The sequence below is a fragment of the Phytophthora sojae genome, assembly GCF_000149755.1.
Source record: "Phytophthora sojae unplaced genomic scaffold PHYSOscaffold_2, whole genome shotgun sequence".
Taxonomy (NCBI): domain Eukaryota; phylum Oomycota; class Peronosporomycetes; order Peronosporales; family Peronosporaceae; genus Phytophthora; species Phytophthora sojae.
Window position 1 is genome coordinate 5,312,235 of NW_009258116.1, and position 18,665 is coordinate 5,330,899.

At 56.5% G+C, this 18,665-nt stretch overlaps 12 protein-coding genes across 12 annotated transcripts; 7 read left to right on the forward strand and 5 right to left on the reverse strand.

The window, feature by feature from the left end:
* Window positions 1–795: 795 nt before the first annotated feature.
* On the forward strand, window positions 796–1,314 carry PHYSODRAFT_260291 (hypothetical protein; the record flags this gene model as incomplete). The annotated part of the gene is made up of 1 exon (XM_009521439.1): window positions 796–1,314. The coding sequence occupies one exon, from the start codon at window positions 796–798 to the stop codon at window positions 1,312–1,314; it is 519 nt and encodes a 172-aa protein (XP_009519734.1).
* A 398-nt stretch (window positions 1,315–1,712) lies between these two features.
* On the reverse strand, window positions 1,713–2,330 carry PHYSODRAFT_554611 (hypothetical protein; the record flags this gene model as incomplete). Its single annotated transcript, XM_009521440.1, has 1 exon — window positions 1,713–2,330. The coding sequence occupies one exon, from the start codon at window positions 2,328–2,330 to the stop codon at window positions 1,839–1,841; it is 492 nt and encodes a 163-aa protein (XP_009519735.1). The 3' UTR covers window positions 1,713–1,838.
* Window positions 2,331–3,219: 889 nt separating this feature from the next.
* On the forward strand, window positions 3,220–3,798 carry PHYSODRAFT_486573 (hypothetical protein; the record flags this gene model as incomplete). The annotated part of the gene is made up of 1 exon (XM_009521441.1): window positions 3,220–3,798. One exon carries the CDS (start codon window positions 3,220–3,222, stop codon window positions 3,796–3,798), a length of 579 nt encoding a protein of 192 aa, XP_009519736.1.
* A 388-nt stretch (window positions 3,799–4,186) lies between these two features.
* On the forward strand, window positions 4,187–4,777 carry PHYSODRAFT_325565 (hypothetical protein; the record flags this gene model as incomplete). Its single annotated transcript, XM_009521442.1, has 1 exon — window positions 4,187–4,777. The coding sequence occupies one exon, from the start codon at window positions 4,187–4,189 to the stop codon at window positions 4,775–4,777; it is 591 nt and encodes a 196-aa protein (XP_009519737.1).
* Window positions 4,778–5,544: 767 nt separating this feature from the next.
* Window positions 5,545–6,240, reverse strand: PHYSODRAFT_296528 (hypothetical protein; the record flags this gene model as incomplete). Its single annotated transcript, XM_009521443.1, has 1 exon — window positions 5,545–6,240. One exon carries the CDS (start codon window positions 6,238–6,240, stop codon window positions 5,545–5,547), a length of 696 nt encoding a protein of 231 aa, XP_009519738.1.
* Window positions 6,241–6,482: 242 nt separating this feature from the next.
* Window positions 6,483–7,779, reverse strand: PHYSODRAFT_325567 (hypothetical protein; the record flags this gene model as incomplete). Its single annotated transcript, XM_009521444.1, has 6 exons — window positions 6,483–6,608; window positions 6,681–6,764; window positions 6,850–6,886; window positions 6,984–7,345; window positions 7,431–7,473; window positions 7,760–7,779. The coding sequence occupies 6 exons, from the start codon at window positions 7,777–7,779 to the stop codon at window positions 6,483–6,485; spliced, it is 672 nt and encodes a 223-aa protein (XP_009519739.1).
* A 54-nt stretch (window positions 7,780–7,833) lies between these two features.
* Window positions 7,834–8,505, forward strand: PHYSODRAFT_260301 (hypothetical protein; the record flags this gene model as incomplete). The annotated part of the gene is made up of 1 exon (XM_009521445.1): window positions 7,834–8,505. The coding sequence occupies one exon, from the start codon at window positions 7,834–7,836 to the stop codon at window positions 8,503–8,505; it is 672 nt and encodes a 223-aa protein (XP_009519740.1).
* A 169-nt stretch (window positions 8,506–8,674) lies between these two features.
* On the forward strand, window positions 8,675–10,021 carry PHYSODRAFT_349935 (hypothetical protein; the record flags this gene model as incomplete). Its single annotated transcript, XM_009521446.1, has 2 exons — window positions 8,675–9,379; window positions 10,013–10,021. The coding sequence occupies 2 exons, from the start codon at window positions 8,675–8,677 to the stop codon at window positions 10,019–10,021; spliced, it is 714 nt and encodes a 237-aa protein (XP_009519741.1).
* Window positions 10,022–10,842: 821 nt separating this feature from the next.
* Window positions 10,843–11,208, forward strand: PHYSODRAFT_325571 (hypothetical protein; the record flags this gene model as incomplete). The annotated part of the gene is made up of 1 exon (XM_009521447.1): window positions 10,843–11,208. One exon carries the CDS (start codon window positions 10,843–10,845, stop codon window positions 11,206–11,208), a length of 366 nt encoding a protein of 121 aa, XP_009519742.1.
* A 937-nt stretch (window positions 11,209–12,145) lies between these two features.
* PHYSODRAFT_482113 (hypothetical protein) lies at window positions 12,146–13,978 on the forward strand (the record flags this gene model as incomplete). The annotated part of the gene is made up of 2 exons (XM_009521448.1): window positions 12,146–13,127; window positions 13,206–13,978. 2 exons carry the CDS (start codon window positions 12,146–12,148, stop codon window positions 13,976–13,978), a joined length of 1,755 nt encoding a protein of 584 aa, XP_009519743.1.
* A 912-nt stretch (window positions 13,979–14,890) lies between these two features.
* PHYSODRAFT_284932 (hypothetical protein) lies at window positions 14,891–15,534 on the reverse strand. Its single transcript, XM_009521449.1, has one exon. It carries the CDS (start codon window positions 15,231–15,233, stop codon window positions 15,030–15,032), a length of 204 nt encoding a protein of 67 aa, XP_009519744.1. The 5' UTR covers window positions 15,234–15,534; the 3' UTR covers window positions 14,891–15,029.
* Window positions 15,535–15,917: 383 nt separating this feature from the next.
* Window positions 15,918–18,299, reverse strand: PHYSODRAFT_325573 (hypothetical protein; the record flags this gene model as incomplete). The annotated part of the gene is made up of 6 exons (XM_009521450.1): window positions 15,918–16,292; window positions 16,360–16,681; window positions 16,773–16,960; window positions 17,453–17,656; window positions 17,745–17,950; window positions 18,179–18,299. The coding sequence occupies 6 exons, from the start codon at window positions 18,297–18,299 to the stop codon at window positions 15,918–15,920; spliced, it is 1,416 nt and encodes a 471-aa protein (XP_009519745.1).
* Between the last annotated feature and the right edge of the window lie 366 nt (window positions 18,300–18,665).

Consider the following 18,665-nt stretch of genomic DNA (forward strand, 5'->3'; position numbering starts at 1 on the left):
TGCTGTTGCGCTGCCAGCACAGCGCTGGAGCTGCTCCAGTGGAGCTGCGCCCGCTGTGCCAGATTTGCTGCTTGGTTTCAAAAGGTTATGTACAGTGTAGTGAGTGTAGCCATGACAAGCATCTTCAACATGGTCAAGTCAAATGTTGCAGTAAGGTTTGCGTAGATGCAACGGGGTCTGCCTGTAACAGGCACGTGTTATCGCTGCGTTCTCGGCACGCTCGGTCTGTGTACGCCGTTGGCAGCCCGCAGCTTGGTGGATGTAGTTGAAGCAGACCGCGAGGCTCATCCGACACGGAGAAGCGCCTCAAGTCGTGAAGTTTGGGCAAACCCGACCTTGGACGGATTGGCGCGAGGCTCGCAGTGAGCCCCACCGGTGCTCGAACATGTACATGTAGGTCCTCCGCGAACGCTCATCTAATCAGCTCGATTACAAGACGTCGCCGTTAAGATCGCTGCAGCATTCACCAGGAGAAGAAGAACATCATCACGTAGGAATCAGCGAGAACGAGCCCAGAGAGCCGGGGCCGAGCGTGGTCTAGCGGCAGCGGGCATCGAGCTCACCTTGAGACGAATACAACCGATTGGATGCACGTCGTGTCGTCTGTCAGGATTCCCTGAGTGTTGATGACTCTTACATTCGTTCGCAGAGCCTGGCCGCCGCCGGCTCACTTCAGAATTGGCTGCTTCCGACGCAGCGCGTTTCATCGGTCGACTCGACATGCAGACACCGCAGCACGCCCGCTCCACATCATCGCCTTCGTGCTCGCTACCACACCTCGTCTCGGTGGACGCAATGGCGGTGTCCACCACTCAACGTCGCCAGCTCACGCTTGACGAGATCGAGCAGGTGCTCGTTTCCGGTGCAACCTCGCGTCGCCAAGGAACAACGCACTATGTGCTGGAAGTGTATACTTCTGGCCCCAGCCCACGGGACTTCGACGCTGCATGCTCAAAGTTCTATGGCGACGGTCGAACGCCAGCCTACCACGTCGAAAAGAGTCTCGCGGACTTTGACAGCCTTCGTAGGGCGCTTTACAGTGCGTCCCACTTGGCGCACACGTACGCGTCCTGCGAGTTCTGCAAGGAGATGATTCTCTACATTGACAGCGGGGACAAGCGCTTCGGCAGCAGCGTGTTCCGAGTCCTCGTCGGACGAGATAAGATCAAGCGGTCACTACAAGAGTTTATGGACGACGTCTTGGACATGCTGAAGCACTTTTCCTCCATCGAGGGTACGCCGTGGTGCTCGGGTCAGGTCCAAAGCCACCAAGTCATGCGCCAGTTCCTGCTGCCTCGCGCGCCAGACAGCTGAGCTCCGTCACGGAGTCTCCGAATCACCTTTGGTATCCGAGATTCTGTAGACATTCCTGTATTTCTCTTACTCTATTCCTAATGATATGATCACTGCATGCTCAAGAATACAAGCAGACAAGGTGTTGTTACGTGGAGCGAGAGCATGAGTGTGTGATAGGGAGGGAGGGGGTGAATCAAACGACGACCACAATAGCCTCGACGCTTGCGCGGACTCTTCGTCCTTCAGAAATGCCCAAGTGAGCTGCGTGGAGCAGCGTGAGGTCCCAATCTCACCAGCAGCGAATTGGCTACCAAACACTGGTAGCTTTGCTGCTAGGCGGGTACCCTCGCAAGTGGGCATCGACCCCGCGTCCCTATCTCCTTGCATCAAAGCATATTTTGCTTTGAGCAGGCGGGTACGCTCGGTCCGATTCCGGTCCAGCAAAACTGTGTTGCTCCCGGTCGGTTGGGCCTACGTGGACGTGGCGCGTCAGCTAATTGCCGGGCGTGCATCGGTCATCCAATGTCAAGTCGAGGCGAGGCTTATACTTCATCGCGCGGCTGCATGAAACGGGCCATGATAGCAGCGAACTCCGGGTGGTCTTCGGCGCCGAGCTGGGCGGCGAAGCAGAGCAGCTGGTTCAGGAACGACGTCAGCGGCTCCATCTGCAGGGTCATGCCGCCCTGCCACGACGGCGCCAGCAGCCGCGGACGCTCCCAGCAGTAGGCCATGTAGGTCGCCACGCGCTTGCAGTGCGCGCAGTGACCGCCGCGGCCCACGCTGGACTGGATCTGCGAGCGCAGCTTCTTGAGCTCCGCGAACGTGCACCGGAACGAGTAGTCCGGGGTGCGCTCTTGCAGCGGCTGGGCTTGATCGTCGGCCGACTGGCGGAAGTACACGTGCACGGTGGCGTTGATGCCCTTGTGGCTGTCGGGCGAGGTGAGGATGTCGGCGACTGGCTCGGGGCGCGAGTGGCTGCATGGGTCGCCGCCCATGACGGGCACCAGCGGCCGGATCGAGAGCGACTGGAGCATGTTGGGGGTGTCTTGTTGGCGAGTTCTTTTCAAGAGTGGGGGCGCTCTATGCATGTATCGGCCGCCAAAAACGCGGGGCCATGAACTGCAAGCCACAAGAAACGACAGCGAGCCTACAGATTCGGCGTCGCGTGTACGAATCTTGCACCTCGCAAGCGCGTGCGTGCGAAGCGCCATGCGCTTCGATCAAGGAACGACTGGCCGCGGGAACTTCAGAACCGCTGGCCGCGTCACATTTTCTTGTGCGATTTGGGCGACGAGCGGACACGCTCGAGGCAGGAGCCTCCGCCACGTGCTGCCGGCGCTCCTTGCTCGTCTCCAGTAGCTATCAACGCGGCGTGCTGGCAACGTCGATAGGTGCACTGGTGCCGTGACGGATGGCATTGCGCCGCGGCGGTTGGGCGGGCGCCAAAGCACCGGACAAACACGCCGGCGGATAGAAGTGGAGAAGAGGGACTGCAACGTGCCCGATCTCTGTCTCAGCCTTGAATCCCGAGCGCAGGCGGGGCCGCGCGACTTGCGCGGCGCACGACCGCCGCCGGAAGCTGATGTCTACGGCCTGTGAGGTGAGCTTGGAGTCCAAGTTGGAGCGCTTGGGGAGTGGCTGCAACCTGAAGACGCCCGCATTTGCGAACTTCAGTTGCTGCCCTGTAGACGAGTCGACGGGCACAATGTACCGGTATACCGGTATTGCACCGGAACGCATCTAATCTTTTTGTTATGATGAGCGGTTCAACAATCTAAACAGCAGTGATTGATGAGCGGTGCGCAAGTTGAAGGCTCTGTTGCTGCGGTGCCAACCACGAAAATGCGGTTGGCCATTTCCAATTGTGGTGCTCAGCCCACAGTTCATCGAACGCAATAAAGCACACTGCACCACCAAGAAGACATGCTGCCGCCTCTCTCCGACAAGCTGGGCTCGAAGCTCCAGCTCTTAGTGCCCGTCGCCATCGCGCCCTCGCTCGTGTCGACTCGGCGTAGCGCCCTGCTGGAACTGAAGAAAGTGGACGCGGTGCAAGTCAGCAGCGTAGGCAAGAAAGACCAGTTCGTCGTCGAGGTGTTTGCAGACTCGTCCGCCGTGGCAAACGCAGACAACGAGGAGCCCGCGAGGCCGGACGAGGCGCGGCCGCGGCGACCGACTACCCAAATCGCGAGGACCCAAATGGACTTCGTGCACCTCCGTAACCAAGTGTATGAGCTTGCGCACGCAGCGCACCGTCGCGACCCCTGTGAGTTCTGCGCTGGGATCCTGGACTTGATCGTGTTTGGGGCGAACCCGGACGGTTTTTGGGTTGGCTTGCTGGGCGGTAAGCGGATGGCCAAGACACTAGCTGGGTTTGCGAACGTCTTGCTCAAGGTGACCACGCAGCACACTTGCACGGACACTCGGGGCTGCTGCGACGCACAGACCTCCGTTCCGCAGCTCGTGCACACCTTCCTGTTCAAGGCAGCGAGCGAAGTTGTCTAGAGTATAGATCGCCAAGTTATGTAACGTATCCGTCGCGCTAATAGTAAATGGCCCACCGCCGAATAAATTCTTTGTCCTTGTGAGCATGACTTCGAAGACCGACATCTGCAGACACTGAACTGTACCGGTACAGTTCGCAGTAACGCGTCCGTGACGGGCCAGGTAGTCGGAGGGACCGACTCTTTGCGCTTCAGTGTTGATGTTTAGACGTTCCGCGTGTGCCTGCGCATTGAAGCCCTTGGCTGCCATCCACGGCGCTGCGATACGTGCATGCACCGGTACCGGCACTCAGGTCCTCACTTTCGAATGTGCCTTGCACTCGCGACTTCCTTCAGTTCTGCGTCCACCGAGCGGTGACAGCCCTTCCCAGCTGTCTCCAATACATACGATGCTGCCGAGCCTGTCCAACAAAGTCAAGCTGCAATTGCTGGTGCCCGTGTGCATCGAGCCCGCGTGGATATCGGCGCGTCGACAGGCGTTGCTGGAACTCAAGACCATCGTCGACATCCGCGTGACGGGCCGCACAGGCAAAGGCTGCAGTGCTCGCTACACGATCGAGGTGTTCCGGAACTCCATGGACAACGAGAGCCCTACCAGCGTTGAGCCGATTGCGACCGGCGGGAGGCCGTTGAAGGCAGCGCTCAAGATGGAGAAGACCCTGGCCGAATTGGCCTTGTTGCGGGGTGACATTTATGACACCGCGTGGTCAGCTCACAGCGATGCGCACTGCCAGTTTTGCGCCGAGTTCGTCGAGCTCTACGTGCTGGGCAGCGCGAACCCGAAGGCGCTGACGCTGCGATTGCTGGGCGAGGAGCGAGCACTGCGCAAACTGACCAAGCTTCTGAACGACCTACTCACGCTTACAGTTCGGAACTCGTCGGCGGATGGCCGCGGAGTGTGCTCCGGCCAGGCTCATGTGCCGCAGCTGCTGTACAGCTTCCTGTTTGACCGTGCCCCGGAAGAGACCGAGGCCGCATAGATTTCTTGACGAACAAGCATTCGTATTGCATGTTATTACAGTGACCCACTGCCGATAGAGGTGTTTGCCATGAAATATAAACCCGTGAAGTACTCCACTCGAGATTGCGTGTAGGTCGTCTACCGGATCAAACATTTCTTTTGGATGGAAGCACAACGATAAGGCAAACTTCACTTCTGCGAGACAAAGTTGTATTGAAAGCAAATGTTGCGATCCGCTTTTGGTTGCAACACTAAGCGCCCGGGCTGGTTACACTGGTCGGTGCCTCTCGACTCATCCAGAGTATCGAGAAGAGTTCCGCGTGAAGATCAGGGAGCACCAGCAGAATGAAACACCGAACACGATAGAGGAAGCTGCAGACGAACATCAACTTCAGTGTATTGTAGGTAGTGGTTTGAACACACGCGAGGGAACCGGCGCTTCCAGGTAAAACTCCTTATAAATTGCTTGCTGCCTACTACTGTAGTAGAATGTAAACTATTGCTTGCAGATTCATGCTCTTTCGTAAGACGATACTTTACCAACACAACGTTAGTTTTGGGGGTCGAGTCTTGAGCCCAGCGAGCGCGGTGCTCCACTAGTATAATAGAGGCCGCCAACAGTAAGCATTGTTCTTAGGAATATAGTCAACCAAAAAATAATTCGCGATTAGTAGCGAACAAGTACGGCCGCTATCATAGTTGTGCGTTCATCCAGTCTCAAGTACGCTAACGTGTTTGCAACACATTCTCGTCCGTCAAATTACCGCCCAGGTCTACATGAACTTGTTAGATAATTCCCAGCGACGGCTGATAGCTTCGTTTGAGGAACTTCTGGAGTAACTCCAACACCCGTTCTCGAACGCTGCAATCGGCACTCCCCGCACCGCCAGTTTCCTCCGTAATGCTTCCGCTAGTCGAACGCTCGCCCATGAGCGCCAGCAGGTCGTTGACAAACGTCGTCAGCAACGCAAAGCGCTGCTCCTTGTTGCCAAACATCCGCTTCACCGTCCAGTTTTGGTGCTGCGGACTAACCATCACGCGCTGCAAGTTCTGGCAGCCGGCGCACTCTACGCTGTGCGCGCAGTTGGCTCTCACGAGCGCTGCAACGCAGGCGCGCAGCTCGCGGAACTCGGAGAAGCGGTGCTCGACCACGTAGTCAGGCTCACGCTCGGACATAATGAGCGCGCTCATGGCGTCGGGCGGCAGCTTGGAGGCCACGGAGGCCTTGTAGACGCAGTCGGACAGGCGGCGGCGTGCCTCGCTGCGCTTGTAGAAGACGCCGACCACGTACAGGCGGTGGCCATTGCGGCGCAGCTTCTTGGCCACACGAACGCACTCGAGGCGCTGCAGCGGCACGAACGAGTTTCTGGGGCCGCGGACTTCCGGGGGAGACGACGAAGGCGGGGGCCTGGCACTGTGGAGCGCCTCGAGGGCGGTTTGGGATGGCGTTAGAACGCGCGGGGAGGTCGCTCCCGACGGCATGGTCGGTTGCGGTGGGTTCTACGAAGTGGGCTTCCATGGTGTAATGGCGACGAAGTGTATGGGATGGGGCGCCGAGCTGGCAGGCAAGGCGAGAAGTGTCTGCGACCTATTTTGAATGGCTGCGGCGCTAAGCGGCCATTAGGTAAGCTGCTATAGCCTGTGGGGAGGAACTCGCGGAATGGTGCTTGTACTCGCTGCTAGATTGATGGAATTCGAGCTCGGGAGCGGTCCACTACACTGTATTACAGCAGCGACTTGCTGGCAGCAAGTGGCCACAACCAAACTGGGTGTGGCTCGCGCTGTCCGAGCTCTCTCGCTGCCGCGAAGTGGGTGTTGCGACCGCCGTTGGACTCGAGAGCAGGCCCGGGCTATCGCATCCGCGACACACTGCCGAAGTCGGAGCTTAGCTGGCGGTGCCCACGCCGCCCTGTTCTAAAGACCAGAACTTCGAGTCGAGACTCGCAGGCCTCAGCCTCGATCCGAGGGCGTGGTCCACACATGATGACGCCCGGAGCAATCGGATCCTGGATTGCGCGGCGCGATTCAAAACCTGAAGTTTCCCGGCAACTTCAAGCCATCTCGGGCACGCTTGCTGCTGGTACTGCACACTGCACCGGCCTGGCAGTCGCCCACGGCGCCCAGATCGCTGCCGCAAAATCCAACCTACACTAGATGCAGTAGCTGCCGCCTGCCTGCTTTGCGCTGTGTCTCCGCAGCCTTTTTCCCTTTTGTCTGCACCGAACCAGACGTGGTCTCCAATGTGTGCCAGCCGCTTTAGCGCTGCAGTTTTGTGGTCGCCGCTGTCGGCAAGGCTGTCCGCGATACGAAGCACGACCACGACGAACTCAGGAATCCCGGCGGCAAATGAGCCTCCGTCCAGCCACAACGCCTCGAGCGCAGCACCGCACTCAGATGGCTTCACCTCGCTCGCCGCGTCGCCGGCAGCGGATCTGGCCCCAGCCGATGATATCTGCGCCGCAGCAATTTCTGCAGCGCCGAGCGAGGGAGCGATCGAGCAACACCCGCCCCACCCATGCTTGTAGCAGCAGCGATTGAGCACGAGGTGCAAGCCAAGCTCGCCTTGCGCTGCAAGGGCAACTTGCGCCTTGGGCCAGTACCAACACTCTCGTGATTTTTCGCCTTTCTGCCCAGAAATGACCGCAAACAACGCTCCGAAAAGTGATGCGAACGCGGACGTAAGCGCCCGTGACCGTGATCAGCGAAAACGCCGCCCTGCAGAGCAAAGCAGAGCCAAGAAGCTCGCAAAAGGCAACGCAAAGCGCAGCCCAGAGCTCCCCACAGGCGGCGCGACGGCCACTTATCGCGGGGGTGATTGTGCCACGCCAATTTATGTGCAACTCATGTGCTCCAAATTTCACGTTGAGACGCAAATTTCCGCTCAGCTGACCAATCAGCGGCCGCAGAGGTCCACGTCGGACCGCGTTGGTAGAGACACGCCCCCAGCTTGAAGCATCCACCGCCCGTTTCAAAGCTTGGATTACGTGCGGCTGGCGATCACCGCCGGACCTTCATCTTCATTTCGGAATTCACCGTCTGACACTCAAATCACCACCGCAGTGTACTGAGCCAAGCATGCCGCAGCCTGTCGTCGTCGCCATCGCCGCCCCCGACGAGCACGCGCCGCTGCAGCTGAACCTGATCCCGCGCCTTGCGCGCAAGCAGTCGCAGCGCGAGATGCCCGCGGCCATCAAGGCGCCGCCGCTCACGCCCGTGCGCGTGGAGCCGCTGCGCTGGTCGACGGCGTCCTCCTCGCTCTCCTTCCTGAGCAACATCGACCGCCTCGAGATCAACGAGACCGTGGAGCGCAACGGCGTGACCTACTACGCGCTGGAGGTGTTCCAGTTCCACTACAACTCGCGCCTGCCCACGAATGTCAACAACCCGCGCATGGCGGTCACGCGCCTGTCCGACGCCAGCGAGACGCGCGAGCCCGACTTCCGCGTGGAGCGCCGTTACTCCGACTTCGCCAAGCTGCGCCAGCAGATCAAGCTCTGGACGTGCCCCAACTCGCAGTTCACGTGCCAGTACTGCTACGAGTACGGCCGCTACATGCGCTTCAAGCTGCGCCAGCCCCGCCTGCTCGTGTCGCTCACGGCCAAGAACGTCGAGAAGCGCAAGGAGATCCTGCAGGAGTTCATGACGGACTTCGTCGACCTCGCGCAGAACCCCTCCAAGAACACGGTGCACCGCTGCGAGGCCCACCAGCACGTGCCGGCCTTGCTCGAGTCGTTCCTCCGGGATTGAGCCTGCGTTGTTTACTCTCGATCCTGCATAGTTTAGTCCAGTGTATTAGATACAATAATTTATCCAAGTCAACGTGACTTTAACCCACCAAAACGCATCTTCATGACATTCTCCAGTTCCATATCTCAATGCGATATTGCAATGTTATTGCAATATATTGTGGTCCAACATGGAGGAGGACGAGTTCGAACTCATCTGCTTGCTGGACGCGTTCCCCACGGATGCCGCGGCGCGCCAGCAGCTCTCCGTGTCGGAGGAGATCTTCTCCGTGATCAAGCGCCAGCTGAAGCACCGCCAGTTCCGCGCCGCGCTGCGTCTGCACCGCCAGGAGAAGGCGCTCAAGAAGTACGTGGCTAGACTCGGCCGGCGCGAGACCATGTGCCAGATCGCTAGGTCCGTGGACTTCTCCCCGTGCATGATGGCGCGGCTGCTGCTGGACGCTAAGTACGGCTGGAGCAAGACCACCATCTCCAACTTCTTCAAGGAGGCCATGAAGGACGAGTGCGAGCTGGACGAAGCGGAGCCGCCGAACCGCCGAGGCCTCTCGGAGCAAGCGTACGCGCGGGTGATGCAGGAGATCCGAGAGTGCATCGATGGAGACGTGTACTGTTCGCCGTTGGCAGACCGCATCCGCCACAACATGGGCGTCGAGTACGAGTATCTGCTGCTGGAGACGCTGCGCAACCGGCAACTGGTGTTCGAGAGCGAAGACGTGCTCCGGGAGAAGGGGCTGTCCAAGACGCCCGACGTGAGGCTGTTACTGCCGATCGGTGTGAAGGACTCCAGGAGCGGACATCTGCATGTGGTCAATTGGATCGATAGCAAAGCCATGTTCGGCGACCGACACACGCATGAAACGGAGAACGCGAGCCAGGTGCGTCGCGGTAGATGCTGTGGTTGTCTTTGACTTTATTAGTGAACCTAATTGCGCTGTGGTCGTGTAGCTGCAAGGATATGTGAATCGTTACGGCCCCGGGATGGTGATATACTGGTTCGGCCACGTCGCGCAGCTTAGCTCTGACAGCGATATCTACATCGTAGATTCGTTCCCGCCAGAGATCGCACTTCCGGGAGATTTTGATCCGCTCGCAAGTGTCACGAAAGCGAGAGAAGGTGAAGAGCTAGTGTTACAACCTGCCAAGATTCAGACGGAGTTCGACGAGGACTGGAACTCTATCACTGCATGCGAGCTGTAACTACACGTGAAGAGTATGCTGGAGTTGCGCAATGAATAATTTACTTGTAATTTAGATAATGCGCCACGTGCGCTCCTAACATGCTAGGATTTTGCCCACCGATTTAATAGCTGTTCTGCGCGTTGCTGAGCAAGAACGACTCCAGCATGGCTGGCACGAGCTTTTGGGCCTCGCATTTGCGCTTGCCGAGTGTTGGTGCCCGACGCTGCCCCATGATCACGAAGTCGTTGATGAATGTGGTGAGGATCTGCCGGCGCTTTTCGGTGCCAGCAGTGAGCTTGACGATGCCACGCGGCTGGCTGTACTTGTAGCGAATGTAGACGAGGAAGTCCATGCAGTACTGGCACGTGCACTGCGGCATGTTGCTCACGGCGCTCAGCACATTCTCGCGCAGCGTCTCGAACTCGGCGAAGCACCACTCCACCTTGAACGTCGGACGAGTCGCGTGGTGGCGCGGGGAAGGCGCGTCCGTCGGGTCGCAGGGGCTCGTGGGCAGTCGTGATGACGGCAGGCTAAGATACACCTCGAGCGTGTAGTAGACCGCCTTGTCCTCGCCGACGCTTGTCTCGTTGATCTCGATGCGGTCGACGCTGTTGAGGAAGCCGACCGAGAGGCTCGTGTTCCAGCGGCGGTGCGCCTCAAGGTCGAGCTGCAGACGCTCCTGCATGCCCTGGGGCCGGGTCACGGTGGGCAGCTCCACGTCCTCGCCGCTTTGCGCCGCCACCACGATGGCGCAGTCGTGCGGCATGAGCTTCTGCAGCTTCTGAAGCTGGTGCGGGCGCTCGTGGTCGGCCACGTACGCCGTCGTCGCGGTCATCTTGGTCGCGGTCATTGCTGCAGCTTGTGGGGCGCTTGTCTCGAAGAAAATTGAGAAGTGCACGTGGGCTCTTGAGTCTGGTGTTTTCGGCAGTGAAGGCTACCTCTACGATTCTATAGGCTGGTCTTGGGAATAAGTTTTCCCACAACTCCGTGTTTGGTCGCAAAAGGTTGAAAATGTCAAAAGTTTCCCCAGCACTCCGTATTTTGGGAATTACCCGGCGGCCGAGACTTGGCGACATGCGCGGCGCCATCCGCCAGTCGCCTGAGCTGGGAAATAGAATGGGCGCATCAAGGCAAAACTGAAGATATGAGACAGAGCACGATGACGGCCGATGATTGGCTGCGCAATCGGCGCAGGCTGCTCCCCAAGCAGAACGACCATCACTCCGGGTATACCTGGCTGTCTCTTTCCATTTCTCGCCGGGCGCGAAAGGCGAACCCCCGGCAGGCATCAATGGGCTGTGGACGCGCGTGCGAGCGCGTGACTGGCCCACAGCGCCCGGCGCCGATCCCCTGGACTCCAGGGCCTGGAGGCAGCCATCGCCAGCCACCGACGTACGTGAAAGGCGCGGCAGTCGGCAGTCGCGCGCGACGGATGGAAGTCCCAAAGAGTTTTTGGGTCTTTGAAAGACCGCCGGGATCCGCGACGCTTACTGACCGCCGCAATGAGTCACCGAATCCGGTTTAGTGCTGGAGACTGGAGCCTGACACCGCATATCCTACGCTGAAACAAGCAGCTCCAAGCTCGCCATGCTGCTTTCCAGGATAGCAAAGGCTTCTCTCGCGTGCAGGAGGGAGTCGCAAGCTGCCACCTTGCCAGTATGGCGACGTTGGAGCGATGAACACGATGTGAGGGTGTGGGCGTGAGCGGTGGTCGCTATTCTAGCGGCTTGGTTGACGCGGTCCGAGGCGGTGATAAACAGCTTGACGCGGAACGGCTGGCGGGCCCGAATTCGGCGCGTCAACTTCAGCTCCGTGTGTTGTTTTCCCCCATGATCTCTGCGGAGGTTGCAACAGACTGCACGTATTTGCGAGCGTGCAGCAACAAGTTAGATGTTATTTGTGCTGGACGCTCAAAGGGTCATCAACAGCGTGAGGACACCTGCGCCCACCAGCATTTCGCGTGCCAGAGCAGAAATTGAGCGAAGTCAGCCTGGCTGTAAGATGAACGCCGTTGCTAAGTGAAAGCAGACACCGTGGTGCGGATGCGTGCCGGTATTGCTACATTATGTTGCTCGATAAGTGCCACCGCTGCTTTATTCCAAGTGTGCTAGGGCATTTGCCTGGTGCAGCGAGATAGACAGCATCGCTGGGCTATCGACCACAATGCTCCCAACGTGTGGACTTACCAGTTGCTTTGTCGAAGAACAAGCGCGTATGCAGTATCATTTGGTGCCGTGTGCGTCCGTTTCCGCCACAAACCAAGCACATTGAAAGATATCCGTCTACCCGTCACGCTGCGCGTCCTCGGTATACCCGGCTCACATGAACAAATTGCACATGAGAGACGGGAAACTCTGCAACATTCGCTCATGTAAAGTCGGAGTTCGATCGGATCTTCTGGAGGTGCCGACCCGAAGTCCACGATGGTAAATCTTCAAGAAGTTCATTTTACAAAAACCGAGATGGAAGACGAATCTCTTTTCCAAGTGGGCGAGACGGTCGAGTTTTGGCGAGTGCTGGTGCACTTGAGCGTGCTAGCACTCTGCCTCGTGCTCTTTGAAAAGGCGCTGCATCGTCTGGAGCGCAACTTCCCTCCGTCCGACAAATATCAGCACATGCTCAAGAAAGTATACCGCGAACTCATGACCCTCGGCTTGATCAGCCTTGGACTCAAGATATTCAAGGAAGTCCCCAGCTTCGACAGCGAGGGGAAGCCAATGATCGCGTTTGAGGTGGCCGACCTGGCCATCTTTCTCTTGGCGCTTACGCTTATTTTGCAGTCTGCTGCCATATTCCTGATGCTCCGCAACCAGAACGACCGGGCTGATCGAGCCGAGTTGGTTACAACGAGAGGCCTGGCCCAAGCGATAACTTCAACGGACTCGGAAGACATGGGGCCTTCGTTCGTCCAGACACTATTCTGTTGTGGCAGAGTAGCGAAGCGAAAGTCCATGGACAAGGAACTTGTCGAGTTGCGCCTACTACGACGCCTGTTCTTGCGACGATTTGGACTACCACAGCTCTTCCCGTTCGCCACATACCTCAGTCGCGCGCAAGCGAGCCAGATTTCGCTCATGATTGAGGTGGAACCGTCGATGTGGATCGCTCTGCTCGCCGTAGCATGGTCGATCTGCGGAGTGCTCCGACTACTGAAGGCGCTAGACGGCACCATACCGGCGCGCCAGGAGCTTGTGGAGGCGTTTTTCATGATAGCGTGGATCCTATTGCTTCTGCACTTCATAGTGTGCCTGTACTTTCGTACGTGTGTGCACTACCTTCTGCGGGTAGCGGCATTCAGTGAAGATAAAACAGTTCTTAGCGCAAATTTGAACGCGATCGCTGAAGAGGAAGAAAAAGCTTGGCGAAGTGAGGAGGCGGATAAGGCGCTACGGATCATGTGCAGTATCCAAGAACAGCACGAGGAGCTTCATTGCCGGCGCCAGCGTGAACAAAGCACAAGGCTTCAAGATATTGTACCCAAGGACTCGAATAAGGAGAAGGAGTTGGAGGCCCTCCGTGGAGTCGTAGCTGGTTCGCCAGAGCTTGAGCTCCGCTTCTTCTCTCACGAAGTTTGGCACGCCACCGTCATGCTTTTGCTGATTCTGAACGGATTCCTCGTCAACCTGTTCGTGCAGTGCGTTGTGTACGATCTGGACGAGATCTATGACGACTTTGGAGCTCTACCGACCATTGTGGTGCCGCTGCCTTTGGTGCTGAATACGGTTGTATTTCAGCGCCGCATCTTCTACGACTTCGTTGTCATCAGCAACATCCTCCGCGTGGACTCTCGTGTGCTCAGCGATGTGGTTGAAAACTTCGGCGACGTCATTCAGCTTCGGTCTGAGTTCGGAACCTCGTTGTTGCAACAAATAACGCAGCGTCAGTTGTCTGTCATGGATCTGGAAGCAGAGCTGAAGGCTCGAGACCCCAGTGGCTCGGGGCTTATCGGCGTGGAAGACCTTCGTGTAGTTCTCGCAAAGTTTGGAGTCCGCCTGACACGGTTTCGCTTCAACAGTGTCGTGAAGTTGTTGTTCGAGCTCGAGGGCATGGCTCTCGCTTACTCCCAAGTTATCCGCCTCGTCTTGATGGCTAAAAGCGAGAGCCACGCCGCCAGGGCCAACTTTGTCGGCCAGCACCAGCCACTCCCGCTGCTGCGCTCTCGCAATTTCGCTCGCGACAACTTCGGTGCACCGTCTCAGTCAAACTACAACTTGTTTTCCTCAACCAAGCAGCTACCCCCATCGAACACGGAGCCCAAACCCAACCCAAGTGCTCGAATGGACAGCCGTAACTGAATCAAGCGCCCACAACACCCTGGGCTTCCGTCCCCCATTGTCAGCTCCTAAACACTGCACGGCATGTTCAACTTGGAAAGGCTTTCAGGTTCGAGGCGACTCAGCAAAGTTAGGTTTTCTGCGTGCTGAGGTATCAGTCAAAGAAATCATCAAAACCCAACTTCGTGGAACTGGTGCGCACTGTAAAGTACAGCGTTGCCACTCAACAATTCGTACAAGTGCAAGTGTGCGGTATCTTCCTATTTTCGAGAAGGCTTTGAACGGATAACCCGGCACGCATCCACGTTGACGTTCTCAACAGGGGTTGGAAAAAATAATATCAATACAATAGTTACGGCATTTTTAGCACGGATTAATTTATTATTGCTTTAGGGTGTTCCCAACAATGCAGTATTTTCACAATTATTGGCAATAAATATATACGGGATTTTTGTAGTAAGCTTAGTTTTTGTATTGGCGCAAGTGTTGATATTGTATTGGTACAATTTTCCATTGTACAGAAAAAATAATATCAATACAATAGTTACGGCATTTTATTATTGCTTTAGGGTGTTCCCTAAAGCAATAATAAATTAATCCGTGCTAAAAATGCCGTAACTATTGTATTGATATTATTTTTTTAGGGTGTTCCCTAAAGCAATAATAAATTAATCCGTGCTAAAAATGCCGTAACTATTGTATTGATATTATTTTTTCTGTACAATGGAAAATTGTACCAATACAATATCAACACTTGCGCCAATACAAAAACTAAGCTTACTACAAAAATCCCGTATATATTTATTGCCAATAATTGTGAAAATACTGCATTGTTGGCTGACCCTGTATTGCAATGATTATTACTGCGACTCCAAAACCAAAATACAATATGATATTTTATATTCCGACCTCTGGGGTTCATACGATATGTTGGGGCCGACAGGCCCCGACATATCCGACACCGAGCTCCGAACTCCGACACTCCGCCGCATGTTTGTTTATAAGTTTATAAGTCAGTTTAGAATTGAGTACAAGGTCGTTCAAAGGGAGTTCAAGCCGTGACAGACGTTCGCTATGAGCTGGAGACACCGAGGCGGTGCTGAAGCACTTTGACGTGACGAAGGGGCGCAGCCTGAGCGCCGGCAGGTGGAGCAGTGCAGCGCAGAGCACGGCTACAAGGACCTGGACAAGGAGGAGCGAAAAACCAGGAGCGGAAGCAGTTCGCCGTGATGAAGGAGGAGGGCAGACAGGAGGCGGAGGCAGCAGCTATCCGCATCTAGCGTGGCCGCTTGGCTCGTCAGATCTTCTCCAAACTGTGCATCGAGAAGATCGAGAAGGAGAGAGAGATCGACCGCGTGCGCGAAGAGTTCTCCAAGTTCAAGATGGAGAAAGCTGAGCAAGACGACGAGTTCGCGCGCATGCGAGAGGAGAACGCCAAGTTGAAGAAGCAGTTGGCGGAGCTGCTGAGGACCAGCCAGGAGCTCGGAGCACTGATGCGCCTGCGACGCGATCAACAAGGAGGTCGAACTCACGCAGAAGATGACCCCTCAGCTGGAGACGACGCGCGGCAAGTACTAGAAGACCGGCAGCTCGCGGTCCACGGAGCCGGACAAACTCAACTCGTCCGACAGCTCGTCCGCTTTCAGCGAGAACGAGCACTGGAAGGAGGTCTGCCATTGACTCGAGCACTGCGTCTTTACTGCACAAAACGAAAGAGCAACCAAGACAGTCAGGTAGGATCGATTTAGATAAGATCATTACATCGCACATGTTCCATCAAACATGCATTCTGTTCTCCTTCTTGCGAGGTGAACCAATCTCGCATTCATGAGCTGGCCTTTCATCCACAGCTTGGTGTCCTTAGCAATCTCGAACGCAGCGCAGCCCTTGCAGAACGCTGAACGCTAAATGCCATGCCCGTTGTGTTGCTCGCCATCGAGCGCTAGGGTAGCGTCAAGCCCTACGTGGACGAGCTGTTAGGTCTCCGGTTCTTCTCGATCATCGTGGTCGTCGTGGTCGTGGACACAAACTTGATGTAGCTGATCAGCAGGAAGCGCCTCACGCTCTGGCCGCTGCTGTAGAACGTCGGCATGTTGGTACTCAGCGCTCCGTAGTCCGTGTACGCCGGCGAGTCCAGTCCCGTGTACATAATGGTGCCCGTGGCCGCATCGGACGAGCTGCTGTAGTTGCCCCCGGTACCGAAGATCGAGTCCAGGTTGGCGATGAACACGAGCGAGGGCGTCAGCACGGGCGGCAGCAGCAGCTCAAACACGGAGGACACGGGCTTGCGGCATCTGATGACGAGGTTCTTCCTGATCAGGTTGGTCACTTGTCTCTAGGCAGCGACCATCGCAACGTTTACTTGTTGCTGCTCGTCAGCACTCAAACCGAAGACAGCGGACCACTTTCGCCTCCGCAGTCAGACACGTCACCTGCGCTGCAAGAGCCGCTCCTGTTCCAGCCTGTGTGTCGCCAAACCGCAGCGAGATAGCCTCGCCAGCACCGCTGCTACCCGTGCCCACGCTGAGCAAGACGGATCCGCCGTTGCCGCAAGTCGCCCGCCGAGCCCAGCCCGTTGTCAGTTTGATCAGGCCCGACGAAGCGGCCGTGCTGTTTGCGCCCACGCCGCCATCCGGAGTGTGCATCAGCACATTGCCGCTCGTGAAGCTATTGCTCTCGCCGCTGGACACGCCCACGTCGCCGCCCACGCCGCCCGCAGCGGTGCTCGTCGTATTCAAGCCAGCGCACGCCGCCGCCCTTAGCCGTATCGCCACTGCCCACGGACAGCTTGATGTTGCCTACTCGGCGGCCGCACCCGTCGATAGACGCACAGACCCGCTCGACGAGGACGATAGCCAGAGACAGAGACCCACTCATGCCGGACGCAGCGCTCCACAGTGACGTCGCCGCGATAGAACGCCGGGCTCTCGGCAGTCGTATCCGTAGGATAGACAGCTGTAGCGTGGCCTCGAGGTGGCCGTCCGCGAGGCCTTCCAACCCGTGCTGGGTGAGCGCGTTTCTTCTTTAGGGCGTGCTTGCTCTACTCAAACGGAATACCGGGGGAATCATGGGCGCATGGGAGATGGTGGTATTTGTCTCGCGACCACTTTGACCACATTTGACCACAATGTTGTCTCGATGCTGGTAGATTTTTATTGCTATACGCTAAAGAACTCTGTTATCGTACGAGTAGTATTCTTCTTCGCTAGCAAACACGCAGGATTTTGAGACCCTTCACCGCACTTTAAGTGCTTCTGGCGGCAGCTCGAACACGAAGTCGCCTTGCTAGCTGGACCGAGAGGTGGAGCAATGCTGTCAGATATCTCGTTGCCGCTACTCGCTGGCTTGGGGCCATTTTTTCTGCTGTTCGACGTCGTTTAAGGCGGCAACGTAGTTGATTATCCGTGAGGTTCGCGTCAGGGTAATATTTCTTCAGCTCCTGCTGCAGCAATATATATTTTCCACGAGTATACACCAGCGAATCAGACAGTTTACGCAACTCAGCCAAGTGCTCTGGTGCGATAGTAGATGGCCGAGGCCGTTTTGCTGGAACACTTGATTGTCCTGCATCTTCACCAATCCCAACAGTGTCACGACGAATATCCAGCGGTTGTAGTCTTGCTGGAGGTGCGTCGTCTGCATTTCCGCTAGTTGTAGTGGTCGAAGCATCGATGTCATCGTTCGCTGCAGTTTCTTGATCTGTAAGCAGAGTAATTAACGGCTCGGCTCGTTTTTCTTCTTCATCACGGGCTGGACAAGATAATGGAGCGTCTGTGGGGTTCGTGACCATCGCTAGTTTCCTCTTCTTACGGTTTTGGACCGCCTTCAGCGCTTCCCAGCGCTTCTCCCGCACCGATTCATCACGTTGACCAATTCCAGCGCAGACACAACTTGCAAAGTCGTAGATACGGTGGGATAATCGTTTATGAGCTGTGCCGGCCTTGAACTTTCGCAGAATCTTGAAGACATCGCGCATCAAATCAGCCTCGCAGTCTATCGGTGAACGCAAAACCAGGGAAACAGCTTCTTGAGGATCAAAATGGAATATTTTTGCTTGTTTTCGAGCGGAGCTTGTACTTTCAGGATCAGCATCAAGTGATTTAATTTTTGAGACCATCGTAGCATAGCTCCGCTGTTGTAGCCGTATTTTAGGGTTTGTGTTGTTGCAAACAACAATATTGAACATCATCGTTGTTATCATTTCACACGTGCACCATTCACGCTTGCTAGCAGCCTGCTCGCTGCGCAGCTGCCTGAGCAGCTCGTGTTCCTCCGTAGAGAAGCCCTGGTCGCCTTCACACTCGGTACTTGCCAGTCGAATAGAGTTTAAAAAACTCGTCATGCTTCAGCTTGGCCGATTGGAGTAACGGCACTTTTCAACAGCAGTTCCGCTGGTGTTGCCGGGAGCGATTAAGAGTCCCTTCGAGACATGTTGTGTTCACTCTTGCACTTAGAAATACCTGTGCTCAGGAGTCAAAGTCAAAGTCCCGCTCGGTCTCCGTTCTATACTGCGGGGGTACAAGCGGCGAAGAGAAAAGCTGCATCACATACTCCATCTGAGGCGAAGTAGGGACCATCGTTCCACAGAGTAATGCAGTATGGCCCGCCGACATCAAATCAACGCCATTCATGGGCGGATTGCGCCCGAACTTAGCACCGATAGACAAATTATGCTTGACGATAAACCAATCTAAGATCCGCAAGCCAA